The sequence below is a fragment of the Ahaetulla prasina genome, chromosome 5 (genome assembly GCF_028640845.1).
Source record: "Ahaetulla prasina isolate Xishuangbanna chromosome 5, ASM2864084v1, whole genome shotgun sequence".
Taxonomy (NCBI): domain Eukaryota; kingdom Metazoa; phylum Chordata; class Lepidosauria; order Squamata; family Colubridae; genus Ahaetulla; species Ahaetulla prasina.
The window spans coordinates 42,218,618-42,236,690 of record NC_080543.1 but is presented as its reverse complement, the minus strand read 5'-3'; the positions used below and the strand labels follow the sequence as shown (position 1 = coordinate 42,236,690).

The 18,073-nt window shown below is 34.6% G+C and overlaps 1 protein-coding gene across 5 annotated transcripts in view; it reads left to right on the top strand.

Moving 5' to 3' along the window:
* The window catches only part of MAEL (maelstrom spermatogenic transposon silencer), a 34,207-nt gene extending 28,144 nt beyond the window's left edge, over positions 1-6,063 (top strand). For 4 of the 5 annotated variants that reach the window (XM_058185329.1, XM_058185330.1, XM_058185327.1 and 1 more), the window contains 2 exons: positions 1,963-2,041; positions 3,309-4,060. In XM_058185329.1, coding sequence (XP_058041312.1) covers positions 1,963-2,041; positions 3,309-3,400 — 171 coding nt within the window. In that variant the 3' untranslated portion in view covers positions 3,401-4,060. Of the gene's footprint in view, positions 1-1,962; positions 2,042-3,308; positions 4,061-5,075 lie in introns of those variants that run through there. The other variant, XM_058185328.1, reaches the window with a different exon arrangement.
* The last annotated feature ends 12,010 nt before the right edge of the window (positions 6,064-18,073 follow it).

Genomic DNA, 18,073 nt, shown 5'->3' with positions numbered 1-18,073 from the left:
AGGCACAACTCGATCTAGAGCGCCAGCCGCCGCCCGATCCCAGGCGGCAACCAGAGCTCCAGCCGAGTTGTGGGCCAAATCCTCAGGGAATAGCCCAAGCTCCGTCTGGAACCTTTATATATATATATATAACCTTTCTTCTGTTATACTGCTTATTTTATTAGAATGTGCGGTGTGAGTGTGTGAGAGAGAAATACAGAATGAGAAAGAGTGTGATTGCTGAGGTTATGCTTTAAAGTGGTACCATAAGGTCTTCAGCCAATCTTTTGGCCCTTTGAAATTTCTCAATTTCTTCCATGTTTTCCATTGGAAGTTATCAACATTTCATATGGGGTCCTGCTAATATATAAAGGGAGTCTTAATTAACAAATAATATCAAAGTTTGGTTCTTTCATTTATTTCATAAAATGGTCCCGTATCTCCCCTGTTCAAGCAATTCATTTAAAACTATGGTCAATTGTTGTGAACACTTCATTAAACAATCAGGACTAATTTGGGACAGCTATGTCCTTTATAAATATCATAATATTTTCTTCGCCTGCTTACAGTGAAGTTGTTAACCAGGAGATTTCAGAAGCACATGATTTACAACTCTGTAGAGAGAATCTGAAGTTCACAAAATGTGTTCATTTTTTAAATTTATTTTATTTATTAAATGTCTGTGTCACACATTTACCCTACGAGGTGATTCTGGTCAAAATAACTTATACAAACAAGCGAAAAATAGTTAAAAAGATTAAAATGAACAAGAGCCAAGAGGCAACCAGCAAAGCCATGTTTTGATATACTTCTGGAAGGTCAAGTGGAAGGGAGCAGTTCTCGCCCCTCGTGGTAGAATGTTCTGCTAGGCCCAAAAGATTCTTCTCCTTGGTTCCATCTCCTTCAGTTTCTTAGCAGACAGGATTTGTAGCAGGCCTCTTCCACTGGCACAAATGGGGTGAGCTTGAGACATTTTGAGAAAAAGTTACAAAACTATTTATAAAGGTCTGGATCTTCCTCAATCCTTAATCAGAAATATAGTTTTACTAGATTATATGTAGCTCTGGATTAAAGTGTTGAGCTTTTAGTGTTCTCTGTGCTTGGTTGTTTGGCTGTAGATATTTTCCAATTTATTAATATACCATTTGAAATGGAGATGATTTGGGTCAATAATAATTCTTCCTAAGAATGGTCATCCTGTGATACAACTTTATGAGTGCTGCTTAAAATTGTCCAGTAATTCACAGAAAACCTCAGAAAAACATCCAGGGAACTCCAGGCATCTTTTATTTTTGGTAAATTCTGTGTCATCACTTCATTCTCAGTAAACCACTGGGGGCATGCATAAGCGCACCAGCCTGCCTACCATTCCTGTCCTACTATCCCCGTTTATTTGTATTCATTTCCTTAATTCATGTCCATGTTCATATTTATACCTGTTATCTTATACATGTTTGACAAACTAATAAATAAATAAAAATAGGATTCATTGGAAAATAGCAAGGCAGAAGTCATCACTCATTAACAACATTGTCACTTGACTGAAGTTCACCATGAAAAATGTTTGGTTGAACCTTTCAACTTTGGAAAAACGGTCTACAGACAAGTGAATAGTGTTTCCCAACATTGAAAGTTCAAAGTTTCATGAACTCTGGTATTATATCTTTTGTAGACTCTGCCAAGTTTTAGTATTTGAAGATACGTTATTTATGTTTCTACTTTTAATAATTATTTCAAAATGTTTTACTACTAAAAGTACAATAAGTTGTTTTGGAAAATTTGCATTTCAAGATACCAGTTTGAAAGTAGGTTAATGGTTTTGGTTGTTGGCACACTGAAGTTCCTTAACTATTAAATCCACTTTGCGTTTCTTTGCAAAAATACCTTGAAGACCTAGTGAATGAGGTAGGAAAGGGAAAGCTTGCAAATTTCAGTCTCTTTATAGCATACACATATATTGGTAATCTTGTGTTTGAATTGCAGAAAGGGAAAGTCGAAAGCACTGTAAATGATAATTATTTCAGATCTCTTAATAAGGATCATGGTCCCACACCTTGTAGTGGTAAGTAGAAATTTATTTTGCAACTTCAGATATGAGGGATAACATACTACTCTTAAAAAATAATACTGATTGAAATCTAATAAAATATATTCTAATTGAAGTAAATCCTTAAGTATGTCAGGTCTTAATAAACTTTATCTACTAAAGCTTAAATTGGGCAGGGTTAATACAAATAATAAAATTATTCTAGTTGTTAAAGATTTGAAAAATAACTAAATTAAATTATAGTTAATTCCTGATAATTATTTAACATAATTATTTAATTAATGTTTAAATCATGTACTTTGGTTATAAATTTTTGGAAGGTCAGACAAATGGCTTTGAGGACGTATAGGTTGTGCATTTCTATTCTTTTTCTTTGGAAGAAAATGTAAGCAGTTGAACTTTCTCAAGCTAGCTATTCTGGCAAAAGGTGTTAAAGTAAATCGTTTCCTGCTTCAATCTTTGGCATTACCATAATAGCTTCATTTTCAGAGATATCTAAGAAACTATCTTCTCCCCTCCATTCCCAGGGTTGGGAAGGCAGACTATCTGTACTCAATCACAAATAAGTATTTTGTATTGTTAACCAATTGTATTTACTGGCACTTCAGCTAAGCTTGCTGCTTCTTGAACAAATAAAAATATTACAATAAATCCTAATTCTAAATTTAACTGTTAAAGTTCAGTTACCCAATGTGGTTATATTAGCTTTGGCTTCAAGACAGCACTTAGCCAGTTTTGTCTCTGCTGGGAAATTAAGTGGGTCAGCCTTGGTTAGTACTTGGATAGGAAACGATTGGACTATAGGAAACACAAGTCAGATAGCTAAGTGAGAAAACTCATTCAAGAAGAAGCCAGTGGTAAGCCATTTCCAAGAAAACGTAATGGTTCTGTCCATCATCACAAGAACTGAACTCAATGTCAGTGTATCTTTCCTATCTGCCCATTTTGAAAAAAAATCATTCCATTCCTTATCTGCTAAAGTTCTGTGGAATAGAGATTCTTTTTATTTCGTATTCGTACTTATTTTCAGTTGTGATGGATGAGTATATGGAGTATGTATGCGTGTTAAATTTGTGTAAGTTCTTTGTAATTCTGAGTAAGGCAGGGCTGTTGAACTCCTGGCCCACGGGCTAGATGCATTACGTGCTGGCCATGCCCACACCCGGTTTAACGAAAGGGAAAAAAGTCCAGATACTTCATGTGATGCTGCCATGATGATGTGAGTTTGACCCCAGTGTAAAGCAGTATAGCTTATATATTGACAGTAGTGCATTTTTTAAAGGTGAAATTCCCTCAGGAGTGAAAATGATGCATACACCCATCCCTAGAAGTGGAAGAGGAATCGCACAATTTTTGGAAAGCACCTTCAAGTAGTCCAATTCAATGCTTCTGTGTATGTGATTATAATTATCATTAGATAATTAATGTTATATTTATCTGCTATATAATTTTTATTAATTTTATGTTATATTTTTATGTAAAAAATCATTTAGGAAAATTTTGTTCTTAAAGTAATGTTTTCGTTGCTGTAAGACAGGCTGTGATGGATATTTTCTCTGATTAGGAAAGTTTAATGAAAATTAAAGTAGACTGAATAGTGAAATCAGTAAGACTAATTTTTCAAGCAATGCTTTGATTGCTAAGGCTTATAGTACATTATTCAGAGTACAAAGATTAGCCACCTTTTTTGCTTTCCCATTGAAGTTAATTTTGCTTTTTATATAGCATAAGAAATCTATAGTAATAGGGCAATTTTTCATAAATTTATACCAAATGGCTTTGTTTAGGTTTTGTGCAGTCAAATTACAAAACTCTTGTACCTAGAAATTAGACAATTGCAAAATCAGAGTAGAAGTTATTCTGCTATTTTGCAAATGCTATAAAAATGCTATAACAAGGCAATAAAAATTATTTATTCCTTAAGATTATATATTCCTGATGTTCACAGTGTTAATTTCTTTCAGGATATTTATAACTCAAAACCATGTTATACCTGTCTTTCTTAAACCAATATTAAAATGATGTTCTAATTTTGCTAAACATTTTCTGCCTGAATTTTTTTGGTGTCCAAAGTCAGCCATATGGGTTGGGAAATTGCAAAATGTAACATAAAATAATATGAAAGCAAATGTAGATTACACTGCTGTAGAGACAGACATTGACCAGTGCAATATACGAGTGAGGTATGAAAAATGCATCATTGTTCTATGCACAAATAGAAGTTTCAGAAAAATAAATAATTGTATGTAAAGCATGGTAGGCTCTCCAAAGGTGTGTCCCCCATCAAAATTATCCCTTTCCTTCTATTTAGCATTTAAACTCAACGTGCTAACACATTTTACATTTTGTCATTTGGTTCCAGTGTTATTTTTAAAATAAGATTACATAAAATCAAACTTACACTACTTATAGTTTAAAAGAGCAACAAAGTTGATTAGGGGACTGGAGGCTAAAAACATATGAAGAACGGTTGCAGGAACTGGGTATGTCTAGTTTAATAAAAAGAAGGACTAGGAGAGACATGATAGCAGTGTTCCAATATCTCAGGGGTTGCCACAAAGAAGAGGGAATCACACTATTCTCCAAAGCACCTGAGGATAGAACAAGAAGCAATGGGTGGAAACTAATCAAGGAGAGAAGCAACTTAGAACTAAGGAGAAATTTCCTGACAGAACAATTAATAAGTGGAACGACTTGCCTGCAGAAATTGTGAATGCTCCAACACTGGAAATTTTTAAGAAAATGTTGGATAACCATCTGACTGAGATGGTGTAGGGTTTCCTGCCTGGGCAGGGGGTTGGACTAGAAGGCCTCCAAGGTCCGTTCCAACTCTGTTGTTATATTATTATATATTATATTATATTATAAAATTCACACAGTCCCTATTACATTAGAAGTGTATTTATTTATTTAAAAAATTTATCTAGGCTCCCTATCTTGTACCAAATTTTGGGCACCTCTCAAGTTCCAATGCATTGTTTTAAATTAAATTTGTGAGGGGGCGTGGCCATGACCGTGGTGGGGTAAGGACCTTTCCTTCACTTCACAGGGCTTATTAATGAAGATTTATGAGAATTTATGCCGTTTGGAATGCACTGTTATGGATGAAAGTTAATAAATCATGAACTGAAAGTGTTAACAGCCCAGCAGATTGAATTTAAAACTGGTAGGTCATCTGAAACGGCTTGAATTAAGGAGTTTCTACAGCGTGGGTTGACCGAGCCGGCAGACAAGATAAGTTGGAATAAATTGCTGTGTTTTGTTTTTCCAAAATTAACTATCTTGTTCTGTGTTAAAAAAAATTTTTCTAATGCTGAGGCTAAGGAGTGAATATTAAGGACTGAATTTGATAATGAGAAGAATTTTTTTTTTTTTTTGAGCCTTCCGGAAGTTCAGCCAAGAAGAATTAAATTGAAGAGAAGAGAAACTGACTTTTTATTGGATTGTTTGGCAGTAAGAGGATTTTACTGAGCTAATTTTTTCTTTATTTTTTTTTTCTCTTGAGAGCAAATTAATAGCTTGTTTATATTACAGGAAAAAAAAAAAGGATTTTGCTTCGTTTAAGTTGGTTTGTCTTCCTTTCTGCTTTGCTGACGTGGAGGAAAAATGGCGCTGATTAATGTTAGCTGTGAAGTTTTGTGTTTCTTTGTGGAGTATCCTTGAACTTGAGAGATAACAGTGCAAATAAGCCGCTTCGCTTCAATTAAAAGACAGTCGTCCTTTGATCTTCACTAAGACCCTCTGTAAAATTGGTTTGGAATCCTAGTTTGGGAAATTTTTTGGTTTTTTTCAAAATGACTCAACAACTTTCAGAAACGCAGCAACTTGCTGCAGCTTTAAATAAAATTGGGGAAAAAATAGCAGGACTATCAGAGCGTATAGATAATTTGACATTGAAACTGACATCTGAAATGCAGAATTTAAAGCAAGAGATGAATGAAAACTTTGCAAAACAAAAAGAGGAAATGATAATGATTAAAGATGAAATGGAGCAGATGCATGTGCATGAGGTAAAAGTAGATCGGCAAATTGGTAAAATATTTTATAAAATGAGCAGCAAGATAAGAGAATTTGTCTTTTGGAAGAAGAGATGAGGAAATATAATTTGGTTATCAGAGGAATCTCAGAAGAAAAGGAGGATAAATTGAAACAGCGGGTTTTGAAATGGATTAATGATTTGGATACGCAACTTACGTTCACAATAGCAGACCTGGCAAGTGTTTTAGAATTGGATATAGAAGGCAAAATGGTTCTACCAGGAATGTGCTTGTCAGGTTCGCAAATCTTGGTGATAAGTTGGAAGTTATGGCCAAGGTGAGAGAGTTGGGAGATGCTTTGAAGTTTGAAGGGAAGACTATTCAAGTCTTCCCGGATATATCAAGAGAAGAAAGGGCATGGAGATTTTTTTTAAAACCAATCACAAAAGTTTTGAGAGATAATGGAATTAAATACAATTGGAGGCCACCACAACAATTGAAATTTTTTTATAAAGGAAGGATGCGTACAATCACCCCAGATATAGATGCATTATTATATTTACGGAGCTTGGACTGATTGAGATGGAGGATTTAATGGAGATAAAAGATCAAATGCTTCAGATGGGTGGAACTTACGGAAACATCAATCCCAGAAGAAGAAAAGGGCTATTGGAGGCAAGACTCCAAAGGGTTAAAGAGGAAAGAAATATCACCTGTGTTGGTTGAACAGAAGAAGAGTCGTGAGGATACAGTAGGAGAAGAAGCAGATAAGAGTCTTGGAAAATCTGAAGCTGAATGCGGTCATCGTTATCTTTTTTTGAGTGATGAATTTAAATAGACAGCCCGAAGAAGTGGCCCGGGCATTGGCACGTCCCTCTCCCCATTCTCTTTATAGAGGCGAAATCGATGAGGATGTGGGGAAGAAGATTGTTTGTATTTTATTGTTTGTTTTGTTTTGTTTTTTTCTGTTTTCTTATTGTTGTTTATATGTTAAATATGGTAGTTTAATGTCGGGTGGTGGGCACAGAAAGGAAGATGCGGGATAGGATTAAAAATTTATATTTTAAATGGGAGTTATAAAAATAATGTCATGGAATGTGAAGGGTACAGGAATCAGATTAAAAGAAGAAGATTGGAGTTTAAGATTAAAAGGATTTACCAGACATTTTATTTTTACAAGAAACCCATCAGAAATCTGAAGATTCAAATAGAATGTATATAAAAGGTATGCAAATATATGAAAAGCATTTGGAACTTCAAAAGCTAGAGGAGTTGCAACACTGATATCAGATAGGGTGTACTTTGAAAACATAAGGTAATTTTGGATGAAGATGGAAGATATGTAATAATTGTTGGAAATCTTAATGAGGAAAAAGTGACACTTGTTAATTTATATTTACGAATGAAAACAAAGAGAATTTCTTGAAAAATAACAAAATTTTGGAGAATGAAAGTGTAGGAAAGTAATTGTGGCTGGGGATTTTAATTTAATCAGAGATAAAATAGATAGTACTAATCCCACCCGCTGTGGAGGAGCAAATAAAATGGGGATTTTAAATATGTGGATGCTTCAAACGGCGTGGTTGATGTGGAGAGAGGTTAAAGGAATTGAGAGAGTATACACTTTTTCTCTAAGATATATAATACATATTCTAGAATTGATTATATTTTTCTTTCTAAAGATTTGTTGAATAATGTGGATAAGGTAGATGTGGGAATTTTAAAGATTCTGATCATGCAGAAGTTATGGTGGACTTAGATTTTAATTTTGAGAAAAAGAAGCTATTGGAGATATGACGAGAAATTGTATAAAATGAAAAGGATAAAAATTGGATACTTAAAAAACTGGAGGAAAGTTGGAGATTAAATGATAACGGGGAGGTTAAATTTGAAATTGTTTGGGATGCGATGAAAGCGGTGTTTAGAGGGGAGAGTATTAAATTATCAAGTAGGAAATATAAAATTATAAAATTAAAATGGAAAGAGATAAAAATCAGATTAAAGAATTGGAAAATCAATTTTTGCTTACTAAAGAAAAAAAATTCTTCAGGAGCTTAATATGTTAAGAAATAAAATGATAGAAGAAGATACAGAGTTAGTAAAAAGAAATTTGAGATTTTAAATAGGAATTTTTTGAATTTAGTAATAGAAATTCTAAATTATTGGCAAAGATGGCGAAAGATAAAAGAGAAGAGAGAAATTGGAGTTTTGATAGATGATAGAGGTATAAGATGTTATAAAATTAGAGAAATGTGAAGTGGTTAGAAATTTTTTCAGAATCTATATTCAAAGAAACCAATTAATCGGGAAAATTGCAAAGCTATTTAGAAAAGTATGTGGTGAAAATTGATCAAACATATAAGGAATTGATGGAAGAAGATATAACACAAGATGAGATTAATGGAATAATACAAAATTAAAATTAGGAAAGCTCCAGGTGAGGATGGATTACCTGTTGAGTTTTATAAAGAATTTAAAGAATTAATAATACCAAGATTGCAAAAATTATTCAATGGAATATTACATGGTGGGAAGTACCTTCGTCATGGAATAGAACGGTGATATCCCTAATTCCTAAACCAGATAAAGATTTAGAAAGGATTGAGTCCTATCGGCCCATTTCTTTAATTAATCAGGATGCAAAGATATTTACTGCTATTATAAGTAATAGATTAAATAGATTTATAGATAGATATATAAGTTATAATCAAGTAGGTTTTGTGAAGGGTAGATACATGAGTGATATTGTTAGAAGAGTATTAAATATTATAGATGTAGCTGAATATAATGGTGATAAAATTGGTATAGTATCATTGGATATTTTTAAAGCTTTTGATTCTGTACAATGGGAAACAATTAAAGTAATTGTGGAGGCTTTAGGCTTTGGTAATAAGTTTATACATGTTATTTCAAAATTGTACCAAAAGAGCAGTGCAAGAGTGAAGGTGAATGGAATATTAACTGAAGAGATAAAATTAGAAGCTGGTACGAGACAAGGATGTCCCTGTCCCCAACATTATTTTTATTGGCTATGGAAATATTGACAAAATGATAGAAAAGATGAAGAATTAGAAGGATATAAGGGTATAAGATAAATTTGTATGGATGATACTTTAATTATTTTGAAAATGTAGAGAAAGATCTGAAAAGATATATAAGCATTTGATAGAATTTGAGGAAATGACAGGATTGAAAGTAAATTGGTCAAAGTCAGAATTATTGATGGATAGTAATGGTAATGAGTCTGAGAATATGCAAGAGCAATTTGGGATAAGGATTAAAACACATTGAAATATTTGGGTATAGTGCTTTCACTTAAGGTTAAAGAATTGAAAAAACTTAATTATGATGTGGTGATTAACGAAATTGAGAAGAAGATAGATAAATATAAAATTTTAAAGTTGTCTTGGTTTGGTAGAATTGCAATGTGTAAGATGATGTTGCTGCCCAAGTTCAACTTTTTATTCGAGATGCTACCACTAAATTTGACAGAGAAAGATATTGAAGGATATCAGAAAAAACTGGATAAATTTTGCAATGGTGGCAAAAGACCTAGATTAGTGAAGAAAATGTGGTATCAAAATCAAAAGGAAGGTGGATTAGGAATCCCCAAATTATTTAATTATTACTGTGCGTATGGTATCCGGATAGTGGTAAAAATACTTAAAGGTGAAGATAACTATTGGAGAGACTTAGAGTTAAGGGATATAGAGAAATTTGGATCAAGGTGGTTTTTAGATAAAGCAAATTTAAAATGTGTAAGTAGAAGTTATTGGTTAAAGGATTAAGTAAAATGTGGAACAAATTTGTTAAAATTTTAATTCCGGATATAATCTTTTTGGGGGAGACAACTGGAATTTGGCCGATTAAAAATAATATAAAACGTAATGAAGTGATTAAAGAGGAAAATATAGAAATTATTAGAGATTGGATAAAAGTTATGGAAATGAAAGGAGGAATAAAGAAATTATTGAAAAATTAGGGTTAAGTTGGTTTGAAAAAATACAGATAGAAAAATGGACAAAAAAACTAAAGGAAAATTATTCGATAAATAGATGTGAAACTGAATTTGAATATTTAGTATCTCGGATTATGAAAGATGAAATTGGGCTAAAGGGACTCGTTAGTAGGGTTTATAAGATTATAAATTCTGATGAAAAATTACAAAGAGTGATGAGGACAAATTGGGAAAAAGATCTTAATATTGAAATACCAGAGTCAGATTGGAATGTGAATTGGAAGAGTAGAATTATGAGAACTTTATCTATAAGGATTAAAGAGCACAATTATAAAGTTGTTTGGAAATGGTATTTGACTCCAGTAAGATTGTCACAAATGGATAAAAAATTAGTAAAAATGTTGGAGATGTGAGATGGAATTGGGGACTTATGAACATATGTGGTATAATTGTGATAAGGTTAAAAGTTTTGGCAACAATTGGAGAAAATGATATTTGAAATGATGGGGAAAGTAATAACATTGAGAGTGGAAACTATATTATTGTTGGTAATTAAGGAAATAGAATTAACAAAATATGAAAAAGAATTGATTAGAATTATGATTATAATAGGTAGAATTATAATAGCTAGATATTGGAAACTAGATGTGATTTTTAGAATAGAAGAGTGGAATTCTGAAATGTGGAAATTAGCTTTAAATGATAAAATGACATGTGATATTAAAATTAGAAGTGGTGTGTATAAAGAAGATATTTTCTGGAAGACTTGGAAACCATTTGTGGACTTTGCGCTTGGAACATTGGACGCTTCAGTACCTGTACCTCGAGAACGTGGATTTTGGCAATCATGAGGATATATCCGAAGACCCAAATCTTCCTTTTATGTATAGCACAAGGGTGTAATAATGTATTTTTTTTTTGTTTGTTTGTTGTAAAAAAAGTAATTAAAAAAAAAAATTAAATTAAATTTGTATTTTAACAAGCATTCTTAGGAGCAAATGCTAATGTGCATGGGTGAGATACATTATATGTTGCTTCGGGAGCTAATTTTTTGACAAAATATATTTTCAATTGAATCTAGTCATTTGTGAATGAATCATCTGGAGCTGTCATTTCAAGGAATTCTCAAGAGGATATGCAGCTGTCAAGAATGAAACTCTTGTATATCAGAAATTCCAATCATATTAAATTAATACCAATCATAATACAGTATTTTTTAAAACATTAATTGACTTTTTTAGAATTTGAATCCCTATTGCTTTGATACCAAGGAAGTGTTCTTTATTAAGCCTTGCTGTGCCATATGACCCAACAAACCAAAATGAACCATTGGTTCTGTACCTGAGATATTATTTCAGCTGCAAGAATACAGTATGCAACTGAAGTAATTGGGCTTTTCAGAATAAGGATGCCCAAGCTCATGTTGCTATATAACCCAAATCCCTGGATGTACTTCAGTGAATGATGGAAGTTAATTCAGGAATTGGTTAAGTGTTGTGGGAGTTTTCTCCCTTATTCTCATTTTTTTCCACCGTTCTTCCCTCGGTATTCACTGAAAAAGCTTTCTTAGGACAAGCCCTGAAAAAGACTGTAAAATTAAGCAACATAACATAACTCTACTTATAACCCCAATTGGGACTAGAAGTTACCTTGCTAAGCAAGGCAATTATATCAATCACACAAAATTTTATGACCTTTTTCTACCGTGGCTGATAAAACAAATGATCACAGTAGTTAAGTGAATCACAGTAAAGGGGACCTGGGTTTCCCCATTGACCACTTGTCAAGTCATCTGGAAAAGTTGCAAATAGCAATCATGTGACCCTGGGACATTGCAAATGTCATAAATACATACAGTTGCCAAGCATCAAAATTTTGATCATATGACCATGGAAATGCTGCAGTGCTCATTGAGGACAGGTTATATAAGTCACTTTTTTTTCAGCCACAAGTGGTTGCAAGTTCAGGACTACCTGAACTTTGATCTTCAAACTGAAAAGGCCAAATTGCATTACTTCGTTCTTTATTGAAGCGTTCTGAAAGTGTTGCATAGCTATAATTAGCATAAGGGAATGCTATAGGTGCTTTTGACATGTACAATTACAAAGATGTGGTTTGTTAGGTTTTTTGTTGTTCCCTGGTATATTTGTGTGAGTATCTGAGTCAGTTTTTGATTCCTGGTAACTGGCTGGATAAATCTCTCCAGTTTTATTGGCAATGTTTTTCAGAAGTAGTTTGCCATTACCTCCTTAGGGCTGAGAGAAGGACTAGAACTCATGGTCTCCTGGTTTCCAACCTGGTGCCTTAACCACTACATTAAATTGGCTCCCTATTTGTAAGTAGAACATACAAACAAATTGGCCTGCGTATGTATAAAAGGAATTGTGTCATAAATGAGATGATTTTTAGTCCTAGCTAGTATATAGATATAATGATCATAGCATTTGCATGCATCTGGAGTATTTTTTTCTATTTATCATGCATCTGCTGATTTTAATTGTGAGATAGAGATTCAGTGGTGTTTGTCTGCCTAGTATTATCCGCAATATCCAAGAAGTGCCAAAATCTTGAAACACCCAGCAGATAATTTTTAAGAGTTACTTTGTAAACCTTTTGAAACAAGTATAAAGCATGCTATTATTAATGTAATCTTTGTATTGTCTCTGCTCACGCACTTTTCCCTCAGCTCCAAATTAAGTCCTAACAAGTTATTCTAATTGCCATTTTCAATAAATTCCACATACCCCAAGATTTCAAGTGATGGTAAGATGTGATAGATATTGGGTTTTTTTTCTCAGATCTTTTCTTCCTAAAGGAGTATAATAGTCTTAATTCAATTGATTTTCTGTATTTATGACAAAAGGTCCCCAAAGAATCAAGTAAAATAAATATATGTGATTTGTGCTGGTTAGAGTTCATAGCAAAGTATATAAAATGCTTAACGAGTGAAAAGCAATTTGTGAGAGAAACTTACAAAGTTTGCAGATTAATTGCAGTAGTTGATATTCATGTTTATAGCATAGCAGGAAACATATTTGGTATGCTATTCTAGGAGCATGGGAGTTTCTGCGAAAACAGGAAAGTCAACATGTCCTGTGTAGAAAAGGGGTTTTGATCTTAAAACATTGATTCCACAAATTTAACTGACCTTGTCAGTATGAATAAACTTCTAGCATTTTTTATATGAGATAAATGAGTTTGTGTCAGAATTATTGATCTACCAGTATTAGATAACTACTGAGAAGGAAGGAAAAGGGAAGGAAAAAAATCACTGAAAACACATGGGATTGTGTCAAAGAAACAAAAACTAGCTGTAATTTGCATCTGAGCTGTCTAGTTAATGCCTGGCAGATATCCTTGATCCACCAATACACAATAGGAATCTTCAGTGAGGCATCCAGATGTTGTTGATGTCTATCATTCTTTGCAGTTTGTCCGGTGCTGAGAAATGGGATCTGTAGCCCACCAACATTTGAAGGATTGCATATTCTAATGTAAAGGTGGAGGTGTCTGCTTTCTAATAGGCTTATGTTGAAGTGTAGCGTTTTTAGCTGCAATATGCAACATGCCTACTTCTCAGAGGAAAAATTACTCCATTAAGTCTCTTGTCTATGTTAATGACTGTTTATAAATTATTACCTAATAAAACCTAATGACCTTTTTAACAGAAGGTTTTTCTTTAGCACTCATTTATTGAGTTAAGTGCCACCCAGCCCACATGACATGATAGGTGCTGTCCCTAATGCTGATGTCTTACCCTACTTGTATTGCTATCATTCCAAAGCAATACATCAAATTTTAAGCATAGCTCTTTATACAGATAGGAAAGATGTAACAAATGACTTCCATGACTGGAGAACAACCAACTGCTTTATTTATTTATTTATGTTCTTTTATAGTTTTATCCCATTTTGTTAAAAGGATATCATTTGTTTAAAAGGAAGAGAAGCAAAAGAAAGAGGAAGTATATTGTATGTTTAAATATTCAGTTGTATTCAGAAATTCAAATATTGTAAAACATGAACAAATAAACTCATTCTGTTGTTAGTGTCTTGTTTTCCCATCCAAGGAAAAGATGTGGATGATACTTTCAAAAACAAATTGGAACACATGGATGCATAATGATAGACTAAGCCTGACATCATGTCTCTGAAGCATGATCTTTTCAGGAGCTTTTGACTTGGCAACAATTTTCTTCATAGGGTAGAAGACAAGAGAATCAGTTGTCTCTGATTTGTTGGGCTTTTTATTTGTCAACAACTTTTTTCTTCATAATGTGGACGAAGATACAAGAGAATCAGCTATGCTTAGCTTGATACCGCACTAAATAAGGAAGACTTAATTTGATTAATTAATTGTCGATCGAAAGGTCGGCAGCTCAGCGGTTTGAATCCCTAGTGCTGCCATGTAACGGGGTGAGCTCCTGTTACTTGTCCCAGTTTCTGCCAACCTAGCAGTTCTGAAAGCACGTAAAAATGCAAGTAGAAAAAATAGGGACCACCTTAGTGGGAAGGTAACAGCATTCCGTGCGCCTTTGGCATTGAGTCATGCCAGCCACATGACCACGGAGACGTCTTCGGACAGCGCTGGCTCTTCGGCTTTGTAACCTTTACCTTTTTAATTTGAGAGGTGGAAGTAGCAGGCAGGAGGGTGAAAGTGATAATGGAATCCTGTAGTTCTTGATTTTAATAAAATTGAGTGTAATGAGACACAGTTTTGAACTAAATAGAATCCCATCACATGATAATGCAAGCAAAATGGGTGGAAATTGCTAAAGAAACTGTCAGATTTTTGCATCAGGTTAGATCAAGGATTGCAAAAATGCAACTTTATTACAGGTTTTCAAAACAGAATCCTGAAAGCCTGCCAAGAGTTTCTCTCTTGCCTCTTAAACCATCAAAGCAGCGTTATTTTGAGCTTATTATATTTTCCTCTTTTCCAGGGCCAAATTGTCATTAACAGCTCCTGTATTCCTTTTCCAAAAGAGATATTAAAAGCATAGTTGTAAACAATTCAGGTGAGAATGTAAAAATGGATAGCAAAAGAAATTGATCTCCGTCTCTCTCTCTCTCTCTCTCTCTCTCTCTCTCTCTCTCTCTCTCTCTCTCTCTCTCTCTCTCACACACACACACACACACACACACACACACACACACACACACAGAGGGGGAGACAACTGGAAACAAATTTTAAAAATCTATACAGGAAATGGAATAAAAGACAGATCATAAAGCAAGAGTAAAGGCAGATTGTTTTGTTCTGTAGAGCTTGTGCCAGGAAGCCAAAAACTCAGATTTGCAAAAATTGCTAGCAATAACAAAGAAGTATACGTCAACTAAAATACAAAGAAAATAATTAGTATACCGGCTGTTTAGTGAAACCAGATAAATTTTAAAAGGGAACAATGAAAACAATGCTTCTCAACCCTATTGCAATTCAATCCTTTCTGTCTCCATTCCTCCCCCAATCCCCCACCAGAAATGTAATAAGCAGAATAGAAAGACTTTAGTCTGAGACTGATAGAAACATGGAAAAAGGATGTGTATTTTGTGTCTAAACATTCAGGGTTAATTTGCATCCTAGAATACTGAATCTTTAAAAAATTTGGAGAACAGGTGGCAGAATTTGAATAGGAAAACAAACATTTCTTCAAAAAAGGAAAGAAGGAAGGTTCAGTAAAATACAGTCAGTCAGTCTGATGTTGATACCTGGAAAGAATCTAGAGCATATCAAAGAGATTGATAGATAACCACCTTGAAAATTACTGACACTGCATCTTTAGGATTCAGAGAATGGCCATGAAAATGATCAAGAGATAAACTAAGCCTTCTAAAGACAAGATTTTGGTATGTTTAGAAAAGATAACTGGAAAATTACAGACAGTAACAGTTAAAATGCCCATATGGATGTCACATATAAGAAAGTCAAGATTTTTCCTTTTTATATTGCTTAAATTGGGTGAATCTATGCAGGTACAAATATAATGCAATTGATAACAGATGCCAAGATGTAACAATGCAATTGTTGAAATAATATTCATTCTGATTAATTTCATAAAATCATAAAAACAAGTAATAGCACCACACACCTCATATCCTGAATTCCCAAATTCCCATCCTGAATTCCCAAATACATGCTTAAATAACATTTTACATATTAATGAATTTGCAGTTGTTACATTTTTCTTTTTATCTTCAGCAGTTATTTATAAATATAACTGATTCCACAGAAAAGGAGTTTTGGCAAAGAATGCTTGTCTTAAGATCCCCAACTGCACACCTCACAGAAGGACTCTTTAACTATAAGTTCATTGGTCACACCTCCAACTGAAAGTTTATATTCAAGATATGCAGATACCCGAGATTCTAAATCACATAGAAGCTGGTAGATCCGTGATGGCGAACCTATGGCACATGTGCCACAGGGGGCACACAGCGCCCCCTGTGAGCACGCAAGCTGTCGCCCCAGTTCAGCTCCGTCACGCATGCGCGCCCACGTCCCCCCAGCCAGCTGGTCATCGTATTCTGCCGCACATGCGTGGGATGGTGGCGCACGCGAGGGTCGCATGCACATAGGTAGGGTGCATGCAGGGGGCTGTTCATGCATGGGCAGGGATGCATGCATGCATGGGGTGCATGCACAGGGGCCGCACGTGCATTGCATTTTGGGGGATTAGGCACATGTGCACATTTGCAAGCACACACATGTTTTTTGGGCACTTGGTCCAGAAAAGATTAGCCATCACTGTTGTAGATTATAAGCATCACGTTGATCTGGACTTGGAAACAAATGATAATCAATGAGTTGCTAGGTGAGAGCATTGAGGCACTCTATTTAATAGAGGGCCACCATATCCGGAGCAGTTACAGTTGGGTAGCTCAATTCCTGGGTAGTCTTAGGCAATCCTGTACAGAGTTAATTACATAGTCCAAATACAAAGTGGCAAATTTATGAGTAAGTCTTGTTGATACCCAAGTTATTCAAAGGCCCGTCTGACTCTAATTGCATCTAGGGAGCAGTGAATCCAAAAAGACACTAAATTATGAACTAGCTCTTTAGGGGAAGCACAACCTCATCAAACTGAAAGTTGGAATAGTCCCAGGATCTGTTGGCTTGTGGATCAGCAGTCACTCCATCTTTGGATTGAGCTTCAATTTATTCTTCTCCATGCAGACCCATATATCCTTGGACACCAGGCCAAAATAGGCATTCAGTCTAGAGTAAAGATGTATAATTGGGTATCATCAACATATTGATGACACAGGATCAAATTACCTTTCCAGTGGTTTTCCGTAGCTATTCAGTAAGATAAGACTTAGCACTACATATCAGAATGCCCAAAAGCCAAATGTGCCCTTCCATACACATTGATTTAGGAAGGAGCTGAACCTCCATAAATTGTGGCTCTAATTGCCAACCTTTACAAATCGTCCAGAAAGATGCTATGTACACGCTGCGAACCGGTGGTAAGAATAGCTGAAACCCACTGCTACTATAGAATTCTGACACTTTCTAAATATCCATTTAAATCCATTCGGAATGAATATTTATGAGGTCTGGTCTTTGGAATGCATACTTAGAAAAAAGAAATAGCTCACGTATTTATTTAAATACAGAATTTATCTTTTCCAAAAATTATACTATGGGCAAAGGCAGAAATATGGGAGCAGGGTGGGAAATGAGGATTCATAATAACAATGTTTTATAATATAATATAACAACAGAGTTGGAAGGGACCTTGGAGGCCTTCTAGTCCAACCCCCTGCCCAGGCAGGAAACCCTACACCATCTCAGTCGATGGTTATCCAACATTTTCTTAAAAATTTCCAGTGTTGGAGCATTCACAACTTCTGCAGGCAAGTCGTTCCACTTATTAATTGTTCTAACTGTCAGGAAATTTCTCCTTAGTTCTAAGTTGCTTCTTTCCTTGATCAGTTTCCACCCATTGCTTCTTGTTCTAACCTCAGGTGCTTTGGAGAACAGCCGGACTCCCTCTTCTTTGTGGCAACCCCTGAGATATTGGAACACTGCTATCATGTCTCTCCTAGTCCTTCTTTTTATTAAACTAGACATACCCAGTTCCCGCAACCGTTCTTCATATGTTTTTAGCCT